Below are 13878 nucleotides of genomic sequence, written 5' to 3'. Positions count from 1 at the left end.
GAACGTGTGGTAACCTGACACCCTTCTGATTCTGACCATTGGCCAGGAGTCGGGTCCAACAAAATCTGGAGCATGGGTGTAGCAGCACCCATATCTCTAGTCATACAACTCTGCCATGAGGCATCCTAGCCCCTATTTGGCTTTTTTTGGGGGGTAGGGGGGATAGGGTGCTTTCAAGTATTGTACTCCTTCAGCAACACTTGTGATAAAGGAATTGTAGCTGTGTACCCTGCCCCAAAGCCTTAGGCTATGAATATGACCAAACACAGATCCACCCCCACTGGGAGAATATCCTGGGGAGGTTCTGCAGGCCATCATGTCAAGCTTAAAGCTTCTGCTTGAGGCAAGCAGTTAAACTTCTAATTTACATTTTTCAAGGGAGGGGGCTCCACCTCTCCTTTCTTTATAAAAGTCCTGCTTCTACCCTGGAGAAATGTACCAGGTCAAGCTTTCCTGGGCGTGAAGGGAGGGAAGAAGTCTAATGTACTACTTGGGGTGAATGGAAGCTGTGGGGTCAGGGAGGGGAAGATGGGCAGAGGAAGGCCTACCTAGGTGGAATCCGATGCCTTCTGTCCACGCCCAGAGACCTTTTCCCTTCGACGTGCTCTTGGGCTACTGAACTCTATCCTCCAAAACGGGTTTAAGAATTCGGGCGTTTGCAATGGGCTGGGTCGGTCGGAGCGCGGGTGGGGAGCAAGCTAGTTTTCCAAGGGCCCGGATCTGAGCGGTGGAGCAGCGGCTGCTGTCCACGAAGGCAGTAGCAGCGTCGGATCCAGTGAGAGGGCATGTCATTCTGGCCACCAAGCCTCCCTCCGCCCCAGCCCGGGGAAACCAGCTGCAGCCGACCCGAAGCGGAGCGGACCCTGAGCATCGAGCCGCCGTTTCCACAAGCCCCTTTGCGGAGGGGCCTGCCTGGCCACCGCCTCTCCGAGAGGGAGTGCGCGCGCTCACGCGCGCGCTCGGCGCTTCTCTGGCGCGCAGCAGCAAGAGCAGCCGCCGCGGGAGCGTCCCCCGTGGCCCGTCTCCGCCGCAGAGGTCAGTGTCTCCGCAGCGCGTCCTCCACCCCATGCGGTGCGAAGTGGGGGCGGGGGGGGCGTGGAACCTCGGCGAGGAGAACGTTCTGGTTTGGAACGCGGAGCGAGAAATCAGCGTTCCAAATCGGAACATTGGCGGTGGCATCTTTTGTTGCTGGCAGATGGCGGTGGGTGGGATTAACCGGCCTTTTAAGATTGCCGGCGGAGAGCGAGACCTTTTCTTCTCTCGCCCCGGACCTCTTTTCTCGGGCAGCGACCTCTTCTTAGAAGCCAGACAGGGCTGTTTGTTAAGGCGCTGCATCATCGCCGCCTCCTCTGCACGGTTTTGTTTATCGATCTATTTATGTGAGCTCCTTATGTGATGCAAGAGCGAAAATAGAAGGTCGATGAGCCAGGGAGGGTTCAAATTAGCAATTCAGCGTTTAGTGCTGTTACCTAAATGAGATGCACAGGGCATTTCTCATAGCGGGAGAACCAGTCCTCCTCACCCAAGCAGTTGACAACCCCAGCAGCTACTGCTAGAGAAGGAGCCCTTGTACCCATCACTCCCCCCCCCCGCACCGACCGACATCTGATAAATCAAGAGGTGCCCCTGATGGGACCATGTGCCATAACAGAGCAAGGGCTGGAACACCAGGGAGCAGTCAGCTTTGGAGAACTGGGCGGAGGAAGGATTACCGCCCCTTCTCAAGATGTCCCTTCTGCAATATTAACACATTTATTTATGGAATCAATTTAAATTCTACCTTAGTTTTCTTACACAGAGCTTTTTGTTGTTTAGTCGTTTAGTCGTGTCCGACTCTTCGTGACCCCATGGACCAAAGCACGCCAGGCACTTCTGTCTTCCACTGCCTCCCGCAGTTTAGTCAAATTCATGCTGGTAGCTTCGAGAACACTGTCCAACCATCTCGTCCTCTGTCGTCCCCTTCTCCTTGTGCCCTCCATCTTTCCCAACATCAGGGTCTTTTCCAGGCAGTCTTCTCTTCTCATGAGGTAGCCAAAGTATTGGAGCCTCAGCTTCAGGATCTGTCCTTCCAGTGAGCACTCAGGGCTGATTTCCTTCAGAATGGATCGGTTTGATCTTCTTGCAGTCCATGGGTCTCCTCCAGCACCATAATTCAAAAGCATCAATTCTTCGGCGATCAGCCTTCTTTATGGTCCAGCTCTCACTACCATACATCACTACTGGGAAAACCATAGCTTTTACTATACGGAGAGCTAAGGGGTGTAAAATACTTACCCCACCCTCACATGGGCATAGCCAGGATTATTTTTTTTGGGGGGCAGGCTTCTGTGAGGAGGACAGAACCTCAGATTTGTATTGATTTGTATTGATTTTGATTGATTGGGGGGAGCAGCTGCCCCCTGCCCCTCCTGGCTACTCCCATGCATCTTCATTTTATTCTCAAAACAAACCCTGAGAGCTAAGTTAGCCTAAGCAAGCAAGACATCTTCCCAACACCACCTGGTGAGCTTTGTAGCTGGGTGGGGACTGAAGCTGTCTCTCCGTAGCCCCAACGCTGATCAGCGATGCCATTTTCTGGGTTGTATATTCTGGTAGTGTGGTGAAGAAGGCCAGTGTTATTCTAGGCTGCATCAACAGTAGTGTCCAGGTCAAGGGAAGTAATAATACCACTTTATTCTGCCTTGGTCAGACCACACCTGGGATACTGTGTCCAGTTCTGGGCACCACAGTTTTAAGGAGGATATTGACAAGTTGGAATGTGTGCGGAGGAGGGCAGCCAGGATGATTAGCGGTCTGGAAATCGAGTCTTAGAAGGAACTGTTGAGGAATGTTTAGCCTGGATAAAAGGAGTATGAGAGGATATATAATAGCCATTTCAAATATCTGAAGGGCTGTCACATGGAAGATGGAGCATGCTTGTTTTCACCTTGTCCAGAGGATAGGACCCTGAAATATACATAACATAACAGACCCAAACCAATGTATTCAAGTTACAAGAAAGGAGCTTCTGACTAAACATCAGGAATAACTTTGTGATGGTAAGAGCTGTTTGACAGTCAAACAGCCTCCCTCGGGAGGCTGTGGACTCTCCTTCCTTGGTGGTTTTTAAAGCAGAGATTGGATAGTGCTCTGTCATGGATGCTTTAACTGAGATTCCTGCATTGCAAGGGGTTGGACTAGATGACCCTTGCGTCCCTTCCAACTCTACAATTCTATGACTCTAAGAAGGGTACTTAGGTATCTCCACTGAACCAAAAACACCCAGCACCTCATTTTCTCATATTATTGTCTCCAAGTAATGAGAAACTCCAGGGGTAATACAACCCATGCACGATGTCCTTTTGAAGGGGAGGACAGTAGAGACTTAGGCCGCATCCAGACTTACTGAGCAATCACCTTGATTTGTTTGTGGGAAGGTTGTACAATCTTGCATTGAGCAAATGTTATCCCAAAATCTTCCTGTTCATTTTCCCCATCACTTTTCTTATCACCAAAACAATCTTTTCTGTGGAGGAGGGGGGGGGGGAAAGAATCAAAACTGATGTGCTTGAACATTAAAAAAAACCTGTGCAACCTGGATTTGCCAGTGTGTGACTGAATCCTACCTGAAAATAGCAACAGTCAGAAAGTGTTCTCATGTTGTACTTACACAGTTCTCACTGTACTCAAACAACAGCAGAAATCTGAGTAAAGCAGGGCTGGAGACACGGAGGTAGAAAAATGTGGTTTTAACGATGACAGAGGCTCAAGTGAAGCAGAGATGGAGAGACACTGGGGGTTGTTATTTTAAAAAATGAAGCTGTTTTAATAAGGAGAAGTAGCAGAAGTGGGTGCATCGTAGCAGCTAACACAACAGAGCCTTCCCACCTCCTTGCTGTATTCAAACCTTTTTCTAATCTGCTGCTTCACCCCTCTTAATGTCACCTTGACTCACTCTATTCAAACCTCTGCCACTATTTAAAATAACCATCCCCTGCTCTGCTTCATTCCACCCCTGCTTTATTCAGACCTGTGCTGCTGTTTAAAACTACTATTTCCCTACTGTGTTTCTCCCTTCTCTCTATACTCAAACTTCTCCTTCTATTCCTCACCTGACTCTTTTGTGTGAGAGAGAGGATGAGGAGCTCTCAGTGATTTCATTGTATGGAAGGTTCTTTATTCAAACCTTTGCTGTTGTTTGCTAGATCCAGTTCCCCACCTCTGATTCAAAGGGTTGGAGATGGGAAGTGAGGAAGAGGAAGTCTGGAAGTGCTGGAAGTCTATTTCTTGTCCTGGTTACAGAATGGGCTGCTGTCTTCAGAACGCTCCCTGGCCTTGCAACACCTGACAAAACTGCTTCCCCTCTCAGTGTGCCTCCCTTCTCACTCCCTTGCTGTTGCCACTGTTGTTGTACAGCCTGCCTTCTCTTTTCCTCCCCTACCCCACCACAACTTCCTGCAAATCCAGGATTGTGATGAATCCTTCAATGGGTGCTGTGCAATGACAGGCTTACATATCTATGTATATAGGAAGACATATTTATATGTCTCTTATCGTCTTGTTTACTGTTGGGGTTATAAAAAATATTTGCAAGCTGTGTGAGGAGTTTTATTAAAACTTTTGTACACCCTACAATTTTCTGATGAAGAAATGGTTCTTTAAAATAATAATAAAGAATATCTTTTCCAGCCTTTTATTTTCACTGAAGGCCAGCCAGATTCCTTTGGAAGGCGCAAGAGCCATAGCTCAGTGGCAGAGAATCAGCTTTGCCTGCCGAAAGTCCCAGGTTCAATGCCCTATCGCATCCCCAGGTAGGGCTGGGAGAGGCCCCTGCCGGAAACCCTGGAGAGCTGCTGCCAGTAAGTGCAGGCACTACTGAGCTGGATGGACCAAGGAATTGACTTGGTATAAGGCAGCTTCCTGTGTTTCTATGGAAGCTCCCCTGCAGAGCATGTTGGGACTGGCCACTGCCGTGTTGTTTGTCCCAGCACCTGATGTTCAGAAGTAGACTGCCTTGGAGCACTGGAGGATCCATCTAGTTACGTTCATGACTGAAAGCCACCAATATGCTGTTGCTATCTCTTTCTAGCTTATCTTTAGCTTCATTCTCGGTTCCCCTGAGCGGTTTCCGGTGTGTGATTAAGAGAGACCTGGTGCTTCCGGGATGGAGGAGAAGAAGAAGAAGAAAAGTCCCAAAGCCCACCTAGCTCAGCCAGTTCCCGCCAGTGCTCTCCGCAAGCTGCCAGTCCCTTCTAGCAAGAGCACCTCTTTCTCCCTGGGGATGCCTCATCTCCCTTCACCAAAGCAAAGAGCCAAGTTCAAGAGGTCAGCCAAAGGTTGGGGCAGAGCTGCATGGTTTCCTCTGGGAGGGATTTGAACCCAGAGCCCAGCTGGCTAGAATTTCATCCGTCTAGCCACCGCCAAGCAGAAAGATGTGAAACTGGGGAGGAGGTGTTTTAATGCTTATGTTGTGTTCCTACCTTTAAATAGGACTGTTCGGAATTGGACACTCCATGCATGCTTAAGGACATTTTAACCTTATGCTGATTTATTTATTTTTTTAAACCAAGCTGCTTTCCATCAGAGAAAGGCATTTTGCCATTGCCCAGAGGCACCCTTTTCTTGTTTTTTGCTACTGCTTTGAGTTTGATGATTTGCATTTAAATGGTTGCATCATTGTTGCTTTTTTACATCTCTAAGCTGCTTTGATTGACTTTTTCCGTAGGGGGAGAGCAGGGTATAATTTTTTAAAGTAAGAGAAAATTAATAGGTCTGCTTTTTAAAAAAGCTGTCTGCCTTCACAAAAGGAGGGCACTCGGCACATGCTTAGAGGCACTTAGCCCCTGGAAACATTATTGAAAATGAAAAACTTGGCAACCCTGCTTTTGAATAAAATTATCTCAGCATCTCCTTGCAGTAGCAAACAGGGCACAGTCAAAAACAGGGAGTCAATGTATGAAGAATTACAGTGTCTTGGTTATGCCTTGCTAAAGTCACAAGCGGTCCTTGCTCCACCCCACAGTGCCTTAAGGCAGCCTTCAGATGCTTGGGACTACAACTCCCACCAGCTCCAACCAGGTTGGCGACAGCTTACCTAAGGTCCATTCCCCTTAGCGAGAGCCCACCTCTTTTCCCTTTGAAATGACACCTCTCCCCAAATTATAACCCAAGGCAAAGGGGACCCAGGCTTCCAGTTTGGGGCTGCCCTTAAGGGTGGCAGGAGGGAAGATGGACACGATTGAGTGCTGTGAGCAATGTCCTCTGGAGCAGGCCTCACTGAAATGAAAGGAGACCTTTGCTAGAGCAAGCCAGATGGGTGCCTGGGTGGAATCTAGGCTGTGGCCTTGAGTCAATGGCATTTCTTTATCCAGTAAACAAAGCAAAAGGATTTGACTTCCTAGTCCAGGTCTTGTGGCCTGGTGTGTGGGAGGTGGGAGGGAGTTGGAAGGAATATGTCTCTTGAGCTGAAAGTTCTGGGCTGAGAACTTTTGCTTTAAAGTTGTGGGTAAGCAGATCAATGTCCAGTGGCCGGGGTGATGATATAGCACAATTTCTAGCAGCATTTAAGGGGAGGCCAGCTGCTGAAAAGAAGTCCGCATACAAGAAAAAGGCTCTGCTCCTATCCAGTTAGCTGTCCAACTTTCTGTCCTTCCCTGGAAAAAAATCAACCCAATGCCTCCCTGTTAATAATTTGGGGTGGGCAATCCCTCAGCTCTCCCCCACAACTTCCATAGGAGGAGATGAGGCTGCCCTCGAAGGAGAGATTTTGGCATGTTTCCACCCCTGCATGCCCAACTGGCCATTGCGTTGGCAGAGCCCTGACTCCTTGGCAAGGAAAGTGGAAATGATGCTGAGGACAATCTTGGAGGCCGTCTCTGGCTTCCTTTGTGCTCTGAGGAAGGAAGACGGACTTCCTGCCCTTTCCCACCCCGCCCATCACCTTTTCTTATTGCTGTTGTCTGATGCAGAGCAAACAAGGAGAAGCCCCGAGCTCCCCAGCCCGGAGGCAGCGCTGCCACAGCAGCTGTGGGGACCCCTCTGCAGCACTCGTTCCTGACCGACGTCTCGGATGTGTATGAGATGGAGGGGGGCCTCCTGAACCTCTTGAATGACTTCCATTCGGGAAAGCTGCAGGCTTTTGGTAAGCGCTTCGGTTATTTCTCGGCCCTTGAGTTCCGAGGGAGAAAAACATCTCAGAAATATCTGTTTCTGGGCGGTGTGTTGTAATATGCAGGGTGCTGGATGGGGAACGGCAAGGCCTGAATTCGAATCTTTGCTTAGCAAGTGCAATTAGCTGAATTAAACTCTCTCAGCCTCACCTAGCTAACTGGTCCTCCCTGCAGGGGAAATGGGGGTGGCATCTCCTAGAAGCTCCATGGAATAATGCTGGTGTTCTTTTTCTCAACTAACGCAGGGAAGGAATGTTCCTTTGAGCAGCTGGAGCACGTTCGGGAGATGCAGGAGAAGTTGGCTCGCCTGCATTTCAGCCTGGACGTCTACGTGGAGGAACTTGCCGAGGACCAGAAGAAGACGGTGGCCGACAGGAACCTGGATCAGCTGCTAACAAATGTGAGTGCTGTGAGGAATCCTGGAATCTCTTTTCTGGCTGAGAATCTCTTGCCCTCTCCAACCTCCTTGTTCAACCCAGAACTGAAGAGCTCAGGCTGCATACACTTTGAAACACATCCAAAGCACACACTTTCCCTCAAAGAATTCTGGGCAATGTAGTTTAAAGGTTGCTGGGAATTGTTAGACTGTGAGAGGTAAACCATAGTGCCTAGAATTCTTTGAGTTGGGGGGATGTCCTTTACAATATATAGTGTGTATGTAGCCCAAGTCACAAATGTTGTCCAGCACAAGACATGTTTGGGTGCATATGCCTTTGTTATGGAAACCCAGCATACTTAAAATATAATTGCCTCTGCCCCTGAGAGGTTTATGAGCATCCATGACATCCCAACTACTTGGTCCATGTGTAGGGTGCATTTGCAGGTGATAGGTAACAATCTTTTAAAGGTAAAGGGACCCCTGACCATTAGGTCCAGTCGTGACCGACTTTGGGGTTGTGGTGCTCATCTTGCTTTATTGGCCGAGGGAACCGGCGTACAGCTTCCGGGTCATGTGGCCAGCATGACTAAGCCGCTTCTGGTGAACCAGAGCAGTGATCAGAAACGCCGTTTACCTTCCCGCTGGAGTGGTACCTATTTATCTACTTGCACTTTGACGTGCTTTTGAACTGCTAGGTTGGCAGGAGCAGAGACCGAGCAATGGGAGCTCACCCTGTTGCGGGGATTCAAACCACCAACCTTCTGATTGGCAAGTCCTAGGCTCTGTGGTTTAACGCACAGCGCCACCCGCGTCCCTATCAATCTTTTACTTACTGGCAAATTTACACTCATCTGCCTGCTGGAGGAGACCTTGCTCTGTGCTCCTCCAATATTTATGGCCAGTCTGGTGGTTTTGGCCAAGCCCTATAGCTGATCAGGTGTTGGGCAGGTAAAGGTGTGGCTGATACAGAAATGGTTTGCAGGTACTGGTGATCAGCTGATCATCAGGACTTGCAGTGTTCTGTGAGCAGCACTCTGCGAGCCCCACCAGTGAGCTGATCGTCAAAAACTGGATCCCTGACATTGATGTGATGTCGGGTGATTGACTGGCCTGCCTATCAAGCTTGGCCTATGGGGGAGGTAAGGGTTCATCCAGCCTATGGAGGAGGTAAGGGTTCAAGCCAGATCTAGTTCCAAAACCCTGCAATAGAGCTTTCTCCATGTTATTGCAATATCTATGGGACTTTAGGAAACAAATTAACTTTCTTAAACTTGATCCAATTTTAAAGTACCTGCAGGCTAAATAAGGGAATATGACATATTGGATATCCCCTCTCTTTAAATATTGGCAAGTGGCAGCCACAGAGGTGGCAGTGGGAGATCCCTCTGGCTTCTCCCTTAACAGAGGCATCTTTATCTGAAACATAGGGTTTTGTGCGTGTATGTGTTAAAAACACCACCATACACACTCACTCAGCATCTGCACCCCTGATGCTTATCACTGCCTTCTCCCAGAAGCTGCTATTTGTCAAAATCTAAAGAGGGGGATGATCCTATCACAGCGCTCCATCACCTTGCTTAGTGTGGCCCTAGTTTATTTCCACTGCAGAAGTCCTTCTTAAGAGCTCCTTGTGTTTATTTGTGGCTGACTCTCTTTTGCTTTTGCAGCTGGAAGAACTCAGCAACTCCATGTATCCTCCTTATGGTGCCCAGTGTGCGAATCCCCAAGCCATTTCCCAGGCGGACTGGGGGCAGAGGCAATGGTGGGGGTGAAGGGTGGGAAGCTGGGTGGGGTACAGGGAGGAAGTAGTCTATCCACCTGTGGCAGATAGGCAAGGTTGAATAGTCCAGCTACTCCTTTTTTAAATAGGAGATTCCCCCTGGCTCCCTCCTCTTCTCTCTCCCCAAGAGAAGCAGCATCAGAGTGAAAAGGTATGTCTGCAGAGCAGAAGGCGGGCATCATAGCTTAGCTGCCTTCCATGTTTCCTTAATAAGACACCTCAGACAAAAGCTCCACCTGGCAGAAAACCCTGACTTGGAGGATGCGTCCACAGTCTAGAACAAGGAGGAGGAGGAGGAGGAGGCTGCCTGGTTTTTCTCTTGACTGTTTTCATTAAGAAGCCTCAAAAAGAAAAACAAGGGAAGCAAAGAAGCAGTTGCGGAGCCGAGCAAAGAAGACCCTCGCGCAGAACTACTTCTGGACTGTACACGGAAAGGATAAGTTAGATGGAGCCTGGTGGAAAAGGATGCGACTCCTGGGCCTCACTGCACTGGGGACACACTGCAGATGCAGCATGGAAGCCAGCCTCCGGCGGAGACTCCTGCGCCCCACGACCGACAGAGGGCAAACAGAGAGCTCCACTGCAGGGCCCTGGGGGATGTGGCAAGGGATGCTTGGCTTTGACTGGCAAAATGTCCTGTGCCAACACAGAGTGATGCAGGTTCTAGGGCTTGGCTGCCTGCAGACAGTCCTTAGAACCAGGATCTGCTGTTTTTCCCCTCCTACAGCTCCAGACCAGTTTGCACACATGCCATGTGTGTACACACACAGTTTGACAGGCACAAGGCCAGCAAATTGAATGGTGATGTATTCCATCAGTCTTGCTGCTTCTGCCAAGAGTTGTCTGCCTCCAGTTTTAATATTTTTTTTCAGCATAGCATGAATGCTCAATTTCATGACTGTTTGTTTGGTGCCCCATCAACATTTTTTAAAATGCCAACTGTTTAACAGGAAACTGCCCCTGGAGGAGGAAAGTGGTCTTATGACTAGGGAAGGTCAAATTTATCAGAATTTCAGTTGAATTCCTCCTAATTATACAGAGTTTTCTTTAACCACATTTCTGCAAGCAATTTCCCCGAATGCATTTTTTTTGTATGTTATTTTCCTTAATGTATGCATTTTATGCACACTTTCCCCTAACATACACATTTTAAAAACATTATTTGGTTGGAGAACTGTGTTAGACTTCAGAGGAGTGTGAATTTTGAAGAATAGCTGTATTTTTATTTACACATTGTTTAATAAGCACAACTTATGGAGTTCTGCATTAAAATGCAAGCCAGACCCAAATTTATCCCCCAGGCCTATTTGTAGAGAGCGGGTGTAGTGTAGTGGCTTAAGAGACTGACTATGAATCAAGAAGTGTCCAGTTTGAATCTTGCCTCTGCCACAAACTGACTAGTTGTCCTTAGTCACTTTCTCTCAGCTTCAGTACCCCCCTCTGCAATATGGGGTATGATAATATCTTACAGAGCTGTTGCTAAGCTTTACAGCTAGAGAGAGTACATGTGAAGGTGCTATACAGATGTTAAGTGTTACTATTTTTATTATCCTCATCATTGGGATCATCCAATCCTTGGTCTGCATGTTTCATTTCTGCCATGAAAAGGAGGACCCAGTTCCCCGATACCAGATTTGAAGGACAGGTTGTGGAACAGTTCAGGGAACCACTGTCACTTGAGGAGGGGAAGTTTCCTGCCTCCACAGCCCTTCACATGCTGCCAGGTGAACTTCTGCACTCTCTCTATTCAGGAAGTAGCTGCCCCTTGCAACTGCACACAAACAGCTGGTTTGCTATAGATGTAGAAATACTATTCCTGGGCTACCTCCTTTCTCTTCCCTGGGGCTTGTCCCTCATTTCTCAACCACAACGCAGCCCTAGGAATCCCCAGACAGGCCTAATCCAAGACTATGCTAGGTTACCCCTACATCACATGCAGGGCTCTGGCGGTTGTTCCAAGGCAACAAAACGGAGATGCAAAATTTTCCCAGTGTTAACAACTTGGGGAATCTAATTAGGGTTCACATTTGCTCGATCAGAACCTAGTGAGACAGTAATGCATAACCAGTGATAAAAGACTCAAGATTATACATGAAATGAAGGTATATTATTCATTTGCTTCATTCAAGGTATATTATTCTCTTCATATAGATGTGGCATTTGAAGAAATGTAATATTGCAGTATAGTACCATTAGAACTTAATATGGATATCATCTCCAGATGGCCTCTACACTGAGCATTCATCCTGATTTGTCTACACAATGTTTATGTGGAGGTGATACGGTGTCTGGTTTTTATTGAGCAAACATTCTGATTTGTTTTCAGGGACGTTATACGACAATGGACATTCATTGTGATTGAATTGCTTGTGTGATGGTGTTATGCCTTCCTTTTAATCAGTCGTTTATCTCACACTTTTTAGTGCATTGTTTTCTTGACTGCAGAAAGCTTGTTTTTTCTTTTTCTTTTAAGTGGCTTTGTTGTGCCGAGCAAACCTAGGTTTCCAGAAAATTTAGCCTCCTGACTTGGAGCCATCTAGTTGTGAAAATGAATTTCTAAGTTTGATGGCACATGTAGCATTTTGGAATAAAATACTTAACCATCAATAGCTGTGGGCTAGGATCCTGTGGCCTTTAGCTGGGTGAGAGGATGTAAAAAAAGAGTTAGACCCCAAGCAGGCAGGTAGAAAGAGAGAGATTCTCTGAACACCTTTTATATACCAGAAAGATTGTGTTTTCTACCTTTTCTATCAGTTTCATTACTTGCTTGGCAAGCCCATATAAGATGTAGATTCTGGGTGCCCGTAATCTGTGAGCCCCTTCCTTTTCCAGCACCCCTTTGCTCAGGTCACTTTGACACTCCGTTGTCAATCATGTTATTGATTCCACATTTGCTGAGGCACTGTGGCTGTTGTTCTCAATGCGCTTTTTAGTATCTTATTTATGCTGATGGGATGTTTCCTGTGACGACCTCATCAGGTTGCCTGGGCACCTCATGATGGTCCCTGAGGGTCAGCAGAAAGTTCCAAGCGGCCTGCGCAATGTGGCAGAATTGATCTTGTCGTCCGCTTTAGCCCATGACAGCTGCTCTACTGCCTGCTGGCGTTTGCTGCAGCTGATGGCTCCGCAGGCCTAGCTAACTCCAGATCAACATCCAGATTCTCCATGCGGATTAATGCATATGGGAGCCACCTCTGCCTTCCTGCAGGAGAAATTAGAGCTGAGGAGTATCAGGGGCAGGAATCTCGAGGACCATATTTCTTGGGATTTTTCTGACCCTCAGTTCCACTTTCCCCAGTTCTGGTGCTGCTGCAAGTGCTCCCAACTGCCTCCTTCTCCTGATCACCCTTAGCCTTGAACACGGAGTCACTGCCAGAGCCATTTGGATAGCTGGACCTGTAGTGCACTGCCCGTCCCTTGAGGCTTGGAGAGGCTCTCGCGTGGCCCAGTTAGTGTTTGTTTGGTAACTGTCTGATGGTGTAAGGATATGGATTGAGTGCTTAGTAAGTTGAAGTCCCATAGAAGAATTCTTTGTTAGTTCATAGGACTGCTGAAGGCAGGGGTTAGTGCAGCCTTCACCAACATGATGCCCTCTAGTTGTTTTTGGCTACGTCTGGAGTTGTATCCAAAAGCATCTGAAGGGCACGGATTTGGCAAAGACTTGGTAGTGTGTATCCTCCAAAAGCTGCACTTAAAATCAAACTTTAATTTGTATTACTAGCCCGCTTCCTTGTGTTCTCTTTCCCTCCCAAGCTCTTCTAAACCTTTGTGAAAATTGTAGTCTACTGAACAAATGAATGTGGTTTTTATTTTTTTTAATGTTGTTGTGCTTGTTAACACATGAAACGTTCATCGTGGAAGGGGGTGGAGTCCAATTTTTGTAAAACCAGCTCATAAATAGTTATTAAACTTTCTATAGGACAAAAGTTTTGTGTGTATATTTGGTAGGTAAGTTTATTTTGTGTCTTTGGTTTTGACATCTAACTTGGCAACACTGCAATTTAGCAGCACCCAGTCGCTGCTGATGTGCTTTATGCTGCAAATGGTATCACAACTCGGTTTCCAGACTTCTGGAGTCCAAATCACATCCTGTAGCCAAGTGGGCGGTAGGGTTTAATTAGGATAGTCAAAATACCTGACCCCCCCTCCAGATTCCTAATCATGATTGCCCTACCCCCACCAATTTAGAAGGCAGGGGAAGAAAATAAACAGATAGAAAGGCAATAATATTGGGAAAGGCTGAGGTACGTAGTGTATGAAACAAAGTAGGCTCCCAGCAATCCCACAAAAAGCTTGGATTATCTCAGACTTATGCACCCAGTACTCCAGAGGAGTGTCCTCTGCCTAGTACCAAACCATCACTTCTGCCCCAATGCTACTTTCTGTGGGTACAAGCAAGATGCTGTGCACAAGTGGGCCTGCTGTGGTCAGATTTACCCACATCCTTTGCAAGGTTTATGGCTATGCTTTTCCCCCTGAGAAAAGTTAAGATTCTGGAGAATCTGGATTCTGCCCCTTGTATCACTATCTGCATTTTTTTCTGTTCTTGTACTGAATTGCAGAATACAAAC

At 47.5% G+C, this 13878-nt stretch overlaps 1 protein-coding gene and 1 long non-coding RNA gene across 8 annotated transcripts in view; both read left to right on the top strand.

Annotated features, from left to right (window-relative positions):
• Positions 1-13878, top strand: part of LOC310767883 — a 936392-nt gene that overhangs the window by 472169 nt on the left and 450345 nt on the right. The window lies entirely within an intron of this gene.
• CCDC28B (coiled-coil domain containing 28B) lies at positions 702-13233 on the top strand. 7 transcript variants are annotated; one of them, XM_083625383.1, is made up of 8 exons: positions 939-1035; positions 2690-2829; positions 4669-4983; positions 5069-5304; positions 6948-7120; positions 7394-7548; positions 9195-9217; positions 9531-13233. In XM_083625383.1, exons 4-8 carry the CDS (start codon positions 5144-5146, stop codon positions 9583-9585), a joined length of 567 nt encoding a protein of 188 aa, XP_083481509.1. In that variant the 5' UTR covers positions 939-1035; positions 2690-2829; positions 4669-4983; positions 5069-5143; the 3' UTR covers positions 9586-13233. The 7 variants fall into 7 exon arrangements, with proteins under 7 accessions (XP_083481507.1, XP_083481506.1, XP_083481509.1 ...); XM_083625381.1 differs by lacking the exon at positions 4669-4983 and having other exon boundaries at positions 702-1035; positions 2690-3038; XM_083625386.1 differs by lacking the exon at positions 2690-2829 and having other exon boundaries at positions 1019-1172.

The sequence above is a fragment of the Podarcis filfolensis genome (assembly GCF_964270895.1).
Source record: "Podarcis filfolensis genome assembly, chromosome: 8".
Classification (NCBI taxonomy): domain Eukaryota; kingdom Metazoa; phylum Chordata; class Lepidosauria; order Squamata; family Lacertidae; genus Podarcis; species Podarcis filfolensis.
This window is presented reverse-complemented; position numbering and strand designations above follow the sequence as displayed.

What these genes read in the sequence shown, in the direction of transcription:
- CCDC28B (XM_083625381.1), top strand. Translation starts at nt 5,144, where the DNA reads ATGGAGGAGAAGAAGAAGAAGAAAAGTCCCAAAGCCCACCTAGCTCAG. An exon ending in CAAAGAGCCAAGTTCAAGAG is followed by an intron (nt 5,305 to 6,947) that starts GTCAGCCAAAGG and finishes TGTCTGATGCAG; the next exon opens with AGCAAACAAGGAGAAGCCCC. An exon ending in GAAGAACTCAGCAACTCCAT is followed by an intron (nt 9,218 to 9,530) that starts GTATCCTCCTTA and finishes AAGACACCTCAG; the next exon opens with ACAAAAGCTCCACCTGGCAG.